Source organism: Rhinolophus ferrumequinum, chromosome 4 (genome assembly GCF_004115265.2).
Source record: "Rhinolophus ferrumequinum isolate MPI-CBG mRhiFer1 chromosome 4, mRhiFer1_v1.p, whole genome shotgun sequence".
Lineage (NCBI taxonomy): Eukaryota > Metazoa > Chordata > Mammalia > Chiroptera > Rhinolophidae > Rhinolophus > Rhinolophus ferrumequinum.
The window spans coordinates 45,339,989-45,353,607 of record NC_046287.1 but is presented as its reverse complement, the minus strand read 5'-3'; the positions used below and the strand labels follow the sequence as shown (position 1 = coordinate 45,353,607).

The window sequence follows — 13,619 nt, the reverse complement described above, 5'->3', positions numbered from 1 at the left end:
CAATAGGTCTTTAATATCCTTCCTCATTCGGTCTCCAGTCTCTGAGCCCTACGTGAGCATTTGGCAGATTGGGTATCCTTCCCAAATAAGAAATTTCTGACATCACCTCTACAAATACTATGACGGGCAAACATCTGCTCACCCTCCTCCTTCTGAGAACTACCTAAGGCTCTTCCAAGGGAGGAGGTAGAAAGTATTTGGATGTTGGAAGGGACGCTGCGTGAGGTGAAGCGGAGGTATTTGAAGTTGGGGCTCCTCCCCCCGCCTTTTGTCCCCGGGGGGGGGGTCACCAGCCCTAAGCCACCCGGCGCCCTCCGGCCGCGTGCCGGCGCACGCTCTCTGCAAGAAGCGTCAGGGAAACGCAGAGCTCCGCGCGCGCACGCCCAGCGCAAACTTTCCACAAGTGCAACTTGGGCATCCCCGGGGAGGCGGGGACGCAGGGCTCCAGGGAAGGAGGGGGCGCGAAGCGAAAGCGAAGGCGGCCACGAACACCGGGGCGGTTCCCCGCTGGGCCAAGGGCCTGAAAGGGAGCCAATCGGGCAGCCGCGGCTGCTGCCAATCACGCAGCTCTCTCCAATCCCACCCGTGCCATTTCCAAAATCTCGGTCCCACTGTGCAGCTCAAATGTGGTGTTCGTTCTGCCAATCGCTGGAGGACAGAGTGGGAACGGGAATAAGCAGAGTTAGGAGGCCAGGACAAAGAAGTTAAAGAGTGCCTAATATATACGTGTTTTTGGAGGCGGGCAGAGGGGGGGGAAGTACCCCCAGTGAGGATCTATGGGTCTGATTGTGTAGTTCTGATGGAGCCCCCTTTGAGCAAGAGGAACCTGCCAGCGCTAAGATTAGTGGATTTGGCAACGGCTCAGGCCAGGCCTCTTCAGAATATGACAGGCTTCCCAGCGCTGGCCAGCCCGCCAGCCCACTCCCAACTCCGGGCCACAGCCACGCACCTCCGGCCCAGGGACCTGGGTGCTGACCCCGGCGTGGCCATCACTACGCTCGGACCCGAGCACATGGCCCAGGCGACAACGTTCGGCCTCAGCCCTCCTTCCCAGGCGCTCACGGCAAAGCCTGAGGCTCCCGCGGCCGCCGCTCGCTCTGCAGCCTCGATCGCGCACCCCGGAGCCCGCACCTATCCTGGTGGCGCGGATGGCGGTAGCACGCTGCCCTCCGCGCCCCCGCCCCCAGCCCCTCCTCTTCCTCCCTCCCTTTCACCCCTTACCCCTCCCCCTCCTTCTCCTCCTCCTGCCCTCTCGGGCTACACCACCACCAACAGTGGCGGCGGCGGCAGCAGCGGCAAAGGCCACAGCAGGGACTTCGTCCTCCGGAGGGACCTTTCCGCCACGGCCCCCGCGGCGGCCATGCACGGGGCCCCGCTCGGAGGGGAGCAGCGGTCGGGCACCGTCTCCCCCCAGCACCTGGCCCCGCCTTCCCACTCCTCCGGCATGTTCATCTCGGCCAGCGGCACCTACGCGGGCCCGGACGGAAGCGGCGGCGGGGGCCCAGCGCTCTTCCCGGCGCTGCACGACACGCCGGGAGCTCCCGGCGGCCACCCGCACCCGCTCAACGGCCAGATGCGCCTGGGGTTGGCGGCGGCGGCAGCAGCCGCGGCGGCTGAGCTGTACGGCCGCGCTGAGCCGCCCTTTGCGCCGCGCTCCGGGGATGCGCACTACGGGGCGGTGGCGGCCGCTGCAGCCGCTGCCCTGCACGGCTACGGAGCAGTGAACTTAAACCTGAATCTGGCAGCGGCAGCTGCCGCCGCGGCGGCCGGGCCGGGACCCCACCTGCAGCACCACGCGCCGCCCCCGGCGCCGCCGCCGCCGCCGCCGCCGGCGCCCGCGCAGCACCCGCACCAGCACCACCCCCACCTCCCAGGGGCGGCTGGGGCCTTCCTGCGCTATATGCGGCAGCCAATCAAGCAGGAGCTCATCTGCAAGTGGATCGACCCTGAGGAGCTGGCCGGGCAGCCGCCGCCGCCGCCCCCGCCCCCGGCCGGCGGCGCCAAGCCCTGCTCCAAAACTTTCGGCACCATGCACGAGCTGGTGAATCACGTCACGGTGGAGCACGTGGGCGGCCCCGAGCAAAGCAGCCACATCTGCTTCTGGGAGGACTGTCCACGCGAGGGCAAGCCCTTCAAGGCCAAATACAAGCTCATCAACCACATCCGCGTGCACACGGGCGAGAAGCCCTTCCCCTGCCCCTTCCCGGGCTGCGGCAAGGTCTTCGCGCGCTCCGAGAACCTCAAGATCCATAAGCGCACTCATACAGGTGGGTGTCTGTCCCCGGCTGCGCCGCCGCCGCCGCCGCCTCCCGCGCCGCCGCCGCTTCCGCCGCTGCTTCTCTTCCTCCTCCTGCTCGCCTTAATTTTTCCCTCCTTCTGCTGCTTCTCTTCGCATACGTATAACCCGGACATGTGACTTCTTTTTTTTCTCTCCCCCCCCTTTTTTTCTATGAATAAGTAATTCGATAGCACACACAGGCCCCGCGCTGGGTTCCCACGCGTTGGAGTCTCCAGCGCTCCCGCAGCCCCTCCGCCGGGACCGGCAACGCGCTCCAACCGCCGCCGCCGCAGCCCCGGAGCAGAAGCAGCAGCAACCGGAGCAGGAAGGCGCCCAGGACGGTCGGCAGCCCCCATCCGTCCGGCCCCGGGAACTTAGGGAGGGCGATGGGAAAAAGGGAGCTGGAGCCGAAGCCGCCCTGAAGCCTTTTTCCTACTCACCCGGTGGCAGGCCCCATGCGGACGCTCGCTCGCAAAAGTGTGCGTGCGAGGGGCGCGTGGGATTTGCTGCGGTATTGAGTCCACCAGACCCAGCTCGGTGTGGCCTCCTCAGGAGGGGAGGGGGACCTTTCCTTTCGGGGTGGGGTGCAAAATACTAAAGGAATGGGGCCCCCAGACAACTCCCCCAACTCACACTGACCCATTGTTTCACACCCACACGTACACCTTCACGTGCACACACATCACAGACTTCACACACCCATATTCCCTTATACAAGCCCCCTTCCTCACTGCTGGGACAGCCATATGCCCTGACACACTCACTTTACACATTACACTCTCACTCGCACTTACTCATTTACACACCTTCATGCATGCCCATACTTACACGCACGCGCGCCGACACACATTGCCATCACACACTTAATCACACGTGCCCTAAAAGGTGTTGGAGAAGTTGGCTTCTGCTCTTTTAAAGAAGGTTCTACTTGAAAGAGCTGGAGATCCTCCCACGGTCTTTGGGGTCTTCCTCCCACCCCTGTAGAATTTAGGGGAAGCCTCGGGCGCCGTGGGGACCCCTCACACGCACCCCAAGTCCTGCCTTTGGGGGTGCAAAGTCCCCGGGTGAAGGCAGCTGCGTCGTGGGGCGGTGGGATGGCCTCTATGGGTCGTGTGTTCTCTTTGAAAGGACAAGAGCATGGGGCGGAAACGCTGATGAGCGCTAGCGCAGTCGGAATTTATAAGGACAGACAGTATTACTCCTCGGAGGATACTTAAGTAACTGGAGTTTACATTCAGTAATTACTTGGCTGATTTATCGGCTGCGGCGGCGAGGAGGCAGCCGCAGGGCGTGGGCCCCAACGCCTGGCCAGCGGCGGGGACCGAGGGCATTCCAGGGATCTGCGGGAGGAACCGGTGGCCCGAAGGCGGGAGCCCCGGGCCTCGTTCCTGTCTACGGACACTTGACAGGCCTCGTGTGAGCTAACGGATCATGGGCCGGGAGCACGTTTTCCCCGGAGCTCCGTTTGCCTGCCTAGTTCTTTTCTAATCGGATCCGTCAGCTTAATGATTTTTCCAAAAGGAAACTTCCCACAGGGCTCTCGTAAAATTCTCCTGACCCACTAAACCTGCTGCTTACCCCCTGTGCCCAGTACTTCCCTATCTAGCAGGGACCTGGGGCCGTGAAGGGGCGCGCCGGGCGCGGGAGGTGAAAACCTTCCCAAAGGGAGCCCCTAAAATCGGATCCTGCGGCCTCGGCCCTTCCACCTTTCTAGGCCTCGGAGGTGGAGTGGACCTTGTCTTCGCAGGACGGGAAGCTGCCCGGAGCCGAGGGCACTTTCCTCCCGGTAAAGCAAGGAACTGAAAACTGATGGTGCGGAAGCTGACCTGGGTCCCCGCCCTCGGGCTCCTGTGGGACTCCGAGCCTCCGGCCGCCCTGGACCGCTGCCCCCCAGGAGGGGGCGTGCGCGCGTGCTTGGGAGTGGGGTGAGGTGCAGAGACCTGGGGCGCCTAGGGGACCCAGGGCCGTTTTGTTTTCTGGTTTCACGTTGTGCGCATGGTTGCATTAACGCCGGGCTGTGGTGGCTGCTTGGGCCTATCACTCTTGGGGTCCCTCGGGGAGGGATGCAAGCATCTCTTGTTCATACTCAAACCCGCGCCGGGTGTTTTTGGCGTCCCTGGACCCATTAGCCATTGAATATTGTGGGCAGAGAGGAACCATCCTGGAATCACCTCCCTACCATACCAATCTCCCTTTTGGGGGTTATCCGGGATCCCCCGGAACAGAATGATCAAAGGGAATAATCCCCGGCCACTCCCCAAGGCCCATTTCCTGACCCACGTGCCCTGGATTCCTTTTATAACCTTCCTCTGGGCCAGACTGGAGTTCTCTCTGGAGGGGGAACTGGTAGGAACTGATTGTTGCCCACACCTAGCTTCCATTACTCTCTAAAACTCTGTAAGTTGTTAAATTGACGTGACCCCTATGTCAGAATCTGCAATGTAAACACCGGGGTCTCACCCTTTCTAGTTAGGTAGAATTTGCTTACTGTCTCCTCAGTCCCCCTGAAAAAATACGCAATTCTATCACCTCCCTCTTTTTTTGCTATTTTTTTCTTACACTTTTTTATCCCTAATTTTCTACCTTTCTTTGCACTGTATAGCTCCCCTTTCCTGGGTCTAATTGCTTCTCTTTATCATGTGCAGTGGTGGAGCCAGCAATGTTCAAGCTGTTTATTTCTTCACAGCCCAGGATATGTAGCTTGTACTGAAACAGGAAAATTATTAAAAAAAACTATATTGCACATTTGCATAGGATGAATAAAACTACTTAAATATCCGTATTGAAGAAACATAATTTTTTTTTGAATAATGATAAATTAGTGTTATCTCTAACTTCAAGTAAAATATAGAAACCAGGACAAATAACCAACGTTTCGATAAAAATCAGTTAACTTTGTTGCAGCTCATCTATAGAATTTTCGAAGGTTGTGATTATCATTGTGTTTATGTTGTGTTTCCGCCCCTATATATCAGTGTAAGAGGTATATGTGAATAATATCATTTTATTTTTAAACAAATTTTTCAGGTTGGGTAAGTTATATTCCAAGCATCTGAATGTTTTGAGCTGTGCTAACATACTCTGGCATTGAAGCAGTTATTAAGCAGAAATTTACAATAACAAAATTACACTGAAATATTTGTATGAAGATAATAAAAAAATTTACCACAATAAGTTACACACACTAAACTAGTTCTTTTTAAAAACAAATTATCCAAAACTAAGGAAAGGTCATTTGTGTGTCATCAGAGTAACTTCTGTAATGTGGAGAACTCCAGCTTTATTTTTTAAAACATTTAAATATGAGGAAAATATCTATACAGTAATGTATGAGGTGACTTGTTCAATTATGGACTCAGCTACATCAAGTTCATAGATACTAAGATCAGAAGGAAAAGTCATACTGTTAACCTGTTAACTGCTGTCTTTTTTTGCCCTTTAATACCAAGGTGTGGGTAGTATGGCTGAATTTCTAGTTGTCTTGTTGAGCATTTCCACTTCCCAGGACTAAGGCCCTTGTGTTTAAAGGTATTGTGTTCCTGGAGTGGTTAGAGTAGCTTAAAGGAGCTCATCTACAGAATTTTTAAAGACTCTGGTAAATAGTCCTTTTTTAAAAAACTATTAAGCAATGTGGAAAGCTGTTAGAATAAGTTTACTTACGGCATCAGGTAAATGCCAGGTTCTGGCTGAGGCTTGTGTTATTAATGTTTGTTAAGGCTCTGTTCCGCTAGGCTCTTAATTGCCCTGCAAGTTGTGAGGAAAGCTGGTAGAAGGAAGAGACCAATGGCCTATTCTCTGCCCAGCTAGGCTTGTAAAAAAATCTAGTGGGGAGTGTGTGTTTCACAGGTGCCTTTATTTCTGACGAGAGCAGGATTTTGTTTTATTTCCCTTCCTTTCCCATCAGTGGAATGTGGAGGAACACTGAAACAAAATGCCCTTATAATAACTTGACTGCACCACTCCCAGTTTACTTTTAATTTAGTGTATGTGTTCAGTTTTCTTCTTTTTCTTATATTCTTCTCCCAAGCTGTGGTATTAGAAGTATTTTATCAGCATTTATTTTGTATTTTTGTATGTACAGAGCCTGAGTGGAGTGATGAAACGGGTATTGGTGTCTTAGTTAGGTTTCAGTGTTACATCCTGGACCATGCTATAGGCATTCTCCCCCGACTCCTATAATACTGCAGGGGCTGACATCTAGCCTCTAACAACCCCAGGTCCAAGGAGGGCCTCCAGGCCGGTGGTCACCAGGCCCATCCTTGAAGTATTCCTTCCCTGTTGCATCCTGGAACATAGGAATTAGTAATAGGAATTAGGCTGGGAATTGGTCTTCTAGAGAGTGGGAAAATGTATCCTCATTTCTGCTCCAAGATTCCTCTCTCAAATGAGAGGTCTCTGAAAAGCAATTGGTAACCTTTCCTATGTTTTGTTGCAGGAGAAAAGCCTTTCAAATGTGAATTTGATGGCTGTGACAGGAAGTTTGCCAACAGCAGTGATCGAAAGAAACATTCCCATGTCCACACCAGTGACAAGCCCTACTATTGCAAGATTCGAGGCTGTGACAAATCCTACACTCATCCGAGCTCTCTGAGGAAGCACATGAAGATTCACTGCAAGTCCCCACCACCTTCTCCAGGAGCCCTTGGTTACTCATCAGTGGGGACTCCAGTGGGTGCCCCCTTGTCCCCTGTGCTGGACCCAACCAGGAGTCGCTCTAGCACTCTGTCCCCTCAGGTGACCAACCTCAATGAGTGGTACGTTTGCCAGGCCAGTGGGGCCCCCAGCCACCTCCACACACCTTCCAGCAATGGAACCACTTCCGAGTCTGAAGACGAGGAGATGTATGGGAACTCTGAAGTTGTGCGGACGATACATTAGAATTTATTAATAATAAGTGGGAATCCTTGGACCATATCCTAACCTGAGACAATGCCGAGCCTGAGACAAATCTGTGACTCAGACTTGCCACCACGTCTAATTAGCCCTATTTATTTAGTATGAAACCCTATGGTGTTTGTACATTTAATTAATTTAATTAAGGTATTTGGGCTTTTAAAAAATAGAAAACAACAACAAAAAGCTGGACTTACATGTTGCAGGGGGACAGGGCTGGGAACAAATTGTACCAAGAAAAAAAATGGAGAGATTAGTTAATTGAGATACACATTGCAATGCAATAAATATATTTTTTTAAAGGGGAGAGAAAGAGCATTAAGTCAGAACTCAACACAGCAACAGGCCCTCTGCATTTCCTAGAGTGCCTCGTGAATGCCTTTGACACCATAACACGGGCTCCTTTGGAGCCTCTTCACCTCCTCTTTGGGCCCTAATTCTGCAAAGGCCTCTTGATTGTAAACCACACACTTGCTGCATTGCCACCAGATCTTGGACTGTACCTGTGTCCAAAAATATTTATGAAAACCTCTTAAGTTCTAATGCTTGTAATTTTTCATTTCCACTCTTTTATTACTGATCTCATCTAAACAGTATTTTTATACAGGATTATTTCTTCAATATCCTGCTTGTATGGTTAACAAAAAGATGCAGCAACATTAGTGCATCTCCATATATTGTGCTACTGTGATTGTTCAAACAAAAGTGGAGAGAAGAAAAAGCTGCTGCAATAGACAACTGTGAAACTGTGATATTTTATAAAATAGAAGAAATTCAAGTGCTTTCTTTTTCCTGTTTTATTTTAAATCTGAAATCTCAGATGCTGCCTCTTTACTGTGTCCAAACTTCTTGTGTAATAAAGAGATTATGTTTTAGATCATAAGTTCTTTGGGATGCCCGAATTACCAGGCAGGTCTAAGGTATGATGTTGGCAACATGCCTTTTTTTTTTTTTGAAAGCTGTTGTTTTTAAAATAGGCTAACCACTTTTATACTCTTGTATCAACCTTTTAAAAAGCCTTTATTTTTTGATGCCTGAAAGTGCATTTTAATGCATTTTCTTCCACCTGAGCACTGAGCACACTGAACTCTGTACCATTTGGAAATGACAGTGTGTGATGTATATGATTTACATTAAAAGAGGGGAGGGAGTTGCTATACATATTAAAATTTTTAAAAGGTTTATAGTTACCAGCAAACACTGATGAATGCGTGACCTTTGCCAGAGCTGTCAAACTAGGATAAAAAAGGTCAAGGACCTAGGACAATAACTCTTAGTCAATTTATTTTTGGTTGGTACAACACATCGTGTGCAAAATGTAGTCCATCATAAACATCATACAAATATACTAAAGAGCACTAATTTATCCTCAGAGACCCTGAAGACACCCCCTCCCCAGGGTTTGTAGAAATTTGTTTCGTGTGCTGTGAGTGGTTGATGTAGTCTTGTCATTGTTAATAACTTGTATGTGAACACTATTATTTGTACAGTTGAATTAATTTATTTTCAGACATCTTTTTTTTCCTGGAAGAGTTCAAAGCACACCAAAGAATTATATTATACATTTTGGTGAAAGATTGTTGTTTATGATCCATGGTTTATTTAAAAAAAAAAAAAGAGAAAAATGGGAAAATATATTTTTAAGCTTACTTGAATGAACAACGTAATGTGAAAACCAGGACTCTTCCTGCATGTCTTTTTTGCATTGTGTTGATGAGATTATATATAGTTTCTAGATATATTACTAGTACAGTGCATGGTGCTGTCACTTTGAAAGCCTTTCAATGTTGTCTTCACATTATTATTACGGTGAATATGAAACATGCAGACCCTCCTTTATAAAGAAAGACCATAAAACTTGAATATAAAATTCTACATTTAAAAGTTTATTTGATTTTCTTACTCACTTTCAAAGCTCTTTTAAATAGGCAAGATAAGGTATTAACTTTGGGGGGATAATTTATGTATCGTAATCTTATTAGAACAAAATATTCCTGATTTGTAATGAGTTGTTTTATTTATACAACTTTTTCAATGGTAGTTTGCACTATTCTTTATTATGCTACAGGTTTATTTATTATGAGACAAAGGAATATGTATTTTATGTATTTTGCCATGCATAGGTCAACTGCCACAAATTTATTGGGTTCCTGATACACCTAAAATAAAAAACTTAAAACATGTACCTTCGATAGCAAGCAAGAATGATTATGGAGTAAAAAATTTAATAAAAGTATTCTTCCTATGTATTGCTTATGTTTGACATAATGACACATTTCTGCCGTTCTCTTCCAAACAGAACAGGTTGGTGACACTGAACAGTAGTTCTCTACCCTTGACCTCTTTATTTCTTAGCAATATTTATTCCCCAAGCAATAAAATACTACTTTTACAGCTTAGTTTAATTTATAATCTAATCTAGAAAATACAATATATTTATGAAGACTAAGCCCTGCAGGTTGCATGTGACATTAGCATAAATCTTAGGAGATACTGCATTCATTTGTTAAAATTAATATCCTTAGTGATCCCAATCAGTGAAAAGCGAATTTTAGCGTTTCTTTTAGTGCCTAGCCACTTAAGAAAGTAAAAAGGAGGAAAAGATGGAGAGACAGGCTTTCAGACACAAGCAAAATCAGGAGCTGAGGTGGGTATTGAGTTAAACATATCCTGAATGAAGTTAAGTAGTGGGCATCAAGTACTTCTTACATCAGGTAAGATGTAAGAGGGGAGGGGGGGTCAGAATCCAATTTTACTGTGGTTTATTTGGAAGTTGAGTGGATATAAGTAACTTAGCATTTGGGGGCAAGTGTTAAGGAGAAATTAGATTCTTTAATGGCAACAAAATACCCAAGTGGCTTAAACTAATGTAATCAGCTATCTACATTAACGTGGCTGAATGTTTGCCTATTTTTATGTTAGCTGATGCAAAACTGATAAAAGGCAAATAGTTAAAAAAAAAAAAAATTGGTAGTAATGTCAATAAGCAGTTCTCCAAAAGGTTATAATGCTTTTTAAAAGTCAGGTTTGTTAAGTGTAGTAAAGGTGAAACAGGTTGCAAAGAGTTCTCTTAAGCCAGATAACAATAACCAGCACACGAAGGAGAAAAAACACTCATAAATGAGAGCCCCAATCAATGGGAAAACTTATAGCTCTCTAATGAAGTTTCCTGTGAAAAGAAGGGTGACACAAAGCCACCAAGACATGAATCATTCATGGGAAATATAAAAGATAAAAGATAACTGACAATGAGCAGAACCTTGTATAGAATGTATAAAACAAGTTTCCCCTTCTTATTTTCTGCTTTAAAACACACAATATCCTACTCCCAGCGTTCTCTGTCCAGTCTATAGAGTTAAAATTGACCACTGCTCGTCCTGCGCCACTTCAAAGTAATTTAGTCCAGAACGGAAGGCTTGGCGCTTGGACAATCTTCATGGTGTGTTAAGATTTCTATGGCAATTGGCAAGCAAGACGTTCCCATCTGACTATGTCTCAAAGAAAGCCACTTATTGACACTAAGTTGGCTATCATCAAAGACTTCATCTTTCCTAGGCAAAATGTGGCCCTCATGGCCTTCGCAGACACTGTTTAAATCATCTACCTTTGTTTTCCAGGCTAAGAGAATCTTCAAACACATAGTCATGTAGTTTGTGCATATTTTCGCCCATGTAAGATATTCTTTGGTAAACCTCCTAAAATCTAAAGTACCGAGAAAGAGCTTGGGGATGGGAATTATATTCTTTGAGGAGTTGGAGATGGCCACACAAGAGGGATAGCATTGGGGACAGGAAAGGATGAGGCCCAAACTTGAAATCAAGGCCCAACTATTGCAAACATCATATTTGTATCATATTTGTATTGCTTGCAGTCTTGTCATTTGTATCTTGCATTTTGTGGCAGCTGTTTGAGACAGTGGTTCATTCTATCTTTCTATCATCTATCATATCTACCTACCTACCTACACACATACATACCTAACATCTCTTTCTCTATGAGATGGGACAAGAGATGTTCACCTGAAGTATTTTTTATCCCAGTTTGGTTAGGAAATACAACTTGGTGCAGAGGGAGGGAGAGACAATCTGGCTTCTCAAACGATCACCTTAAGTCAGAGGAAAGGAAAGCTGAACACAAGAGAAACGAAACAATCCTGACACTTATTAGTACTTTCAGCTTGTCACCTCACACTACCTGCTTGCCCATCCACCTGTAGTCTACCAAAATAAACCGCCCTTCCAGGGCTGGAGAGATGGTTAAGGAGACCCACAGTGAAACCAACTGCCCTGGGTTGCCCGCACATTTCCCCTTGAACAGAAACTTATATGCCCACACCCACGAACAAACACTCCAGAGCACACACATTCACACACACCGTGAGTGTCTAATCAGACAGGGAGAAGTTCAAAGGCATGTTCTTTGAAATTCAAACTACTGCTTTTACGGCACATCCACATAGAGCATCAGTATTGCTATGGCAATGGGCAGGGCCAGGAGAGTCACTGGCAAGAGGGACCACAGCGATTCGAGACACTCTATTAAGATACAGTTCCTAGTGACCTTTACTTTCATGCCAAGTTATTTCAGTCAATGTTCACCTCACTGGAAATATATATTTTACATATAATATTACACATATAATACTATATGTGTGACATAATATATATGTGTTTCCATCTACTTTTTGTTAAGATTCCTCCATAGAATCTCCTAGCTAGAGAGAAAGGAAAGAGAAAGAATGAGGAAAGGAGAGAAAGCTGAGTGGGGGTGGGGTAGGTAATGTTAGAAGAAGGGGAGAGGGGCAGGAGCGCCAGAGCCCCAGATCCTATTCCTTCTCTCCCCACCTAAGTACTTTTATTTGCAGAGCGATTGTTCTTTGTTTATTTAATACAAGTACTGTGTGAATGGTGAAAAATAAACACGATGAAAAATAACCAAACAGATGATTCCTCCGAGTGAAAAAGCCCGGACTTAATAAAAGTGCGAAGCAGTCACCGCTGAATGAGAAACCCTTTGAAGTGGAACTTATTATAGGAGGAATACTTTGGGGTTGCCTTAACGACGCCGCTGAATCGAAAGCGCTCGCCTTTGTCAGCGATTTGTTCTCCTTTGCTGGGGTGCCTGCAGAAATTACTTACATGGGCTGCCTTAACATGCAGCCTGCAAATCAGTAACTTTGCAGCTCAGACTTGCAGACGCCACTCGGCAACGGACAAAAAGAAGTCAGGGGGAAACGAACAAACCCTTCGCGCCGAGTCTCTGGGGATGGGGGCGCACGGACGTGTTGGGGGCGGCAGATAAGAAGTTGTACTACATCTGGCCCCCCTCACCCGGGCTCCTTACCCTCAGCCACCAACCCCCACCCCAACCCTTGAGCCTGAGCGGGGTCCTGGGCTGCCCCGGCCTCGTCCAATTGCAGGGGAGGCTCCGGCTTCTCTCGGGCCCTCCAGCCAGGGGCGCTCTTCTGTGTGCTGGCCGGACGCCGGACTTTCCCAGCAGTCCCGGCCATATTTAATAAGAGTCGTTTATCACCCAGGCGCTTTGAAGGGTCGCCTCCAGCCCTGTGCCCATTAGAAAGGCGGAGGTGACATTTAAACTCCGTTTTCAAGGATCGCGGGGGGATTTCAATGAAAAGGCAACTCGTTTGTCTTATGAGCCTGGAAACAACCCCCTTCTCTCTCCTTTTGACCACATGGCATAACTGAAAAACAATAGTTCAAAAGTGAAATGGCATCGTGGTCTTCACTCGGAGACAGGCCCCCATCTAGCACCAGAGAAAAGGGGTAGTCCACAAGACAATGTGCTTTTTGTGTCCGCCTCTGTCACAAGGATTGTGTTGTTTGCTTTGGAGGCTGCGCCTGTTATACTTTCCTGAAAGTGCTTGTGTTAAACAAGAGTTATAAGTCATCCAAAACAACAAACATTTTGATTTTCTTTGCCTAAAGGGCTTTCCCTGGCTATGGGCACCGTGAAAAAATAATGTCCTTGCTGAGAAAGGAACACCAGTAGTAGCATTAGAAGCGGGAGCATTAAATATTGAATGACACCGGGTAAAAGAGCTTGTCGAGGGGCACTCAGCCTTAAAGTCTTTCTTCAACTTTGTCTTCGGTGGCTGCTGGACTATTTAAGATGGTATTAATTAAGGCAGCTTCGGATGCCGCGGAGCCCGCCGGCCCCTCGGCTTGTCTCAGTCAATGGGCCTGTGTCCCCGCGCTCTGCTCCCGCGTTAGCTGAGCCGAGTGCAAATGTCACTTCTCATTTGGAGGCTGAAGAGATGGGCCCATCCTACATTAAGGGCAGCAGGGATGCAGTCATAGCAGGCGTTAAAGGAATACTAGAGGCGAGGGTGAGGGGAGGGGAGGCGGGAACAAAATGGGAACATCTGCCCTGGGCAGGGAGGGGAGTGGAACTGCGTGCACGGCTTTTGGCACATTTTGGAGAGTGTTGT

General features: G+C 48.0%; 1 protein-coding gene across 1 annotated transcript; it reads left to right on the top strand.

Annotated features, from left to right (window-relative positions):
- The first annotated feature begins 676 nt into the window (after window positions 1-676).
- ZIC5 (Zic family member 5) lies at window positions 677-9,480 on the top strand. The gene is made up of 2 exons (XM_033104810.1): window positions 677-2,267; window positions 6,714-9,480. The coding sequence occupies exons 1-2, from the start codon at window positions 800-802 to the stop codon at window positions 7,154-7,156; spliced, it is 1,911 nt and encodes a 636-aa protein (XP_032960701.1). The 5' UTR covers window positions 677-799; the 3' UTR covers window positions 7,157-9,480.
- Window positions 9,481-13,619: the final 4,139 nt, after the last annotated feature.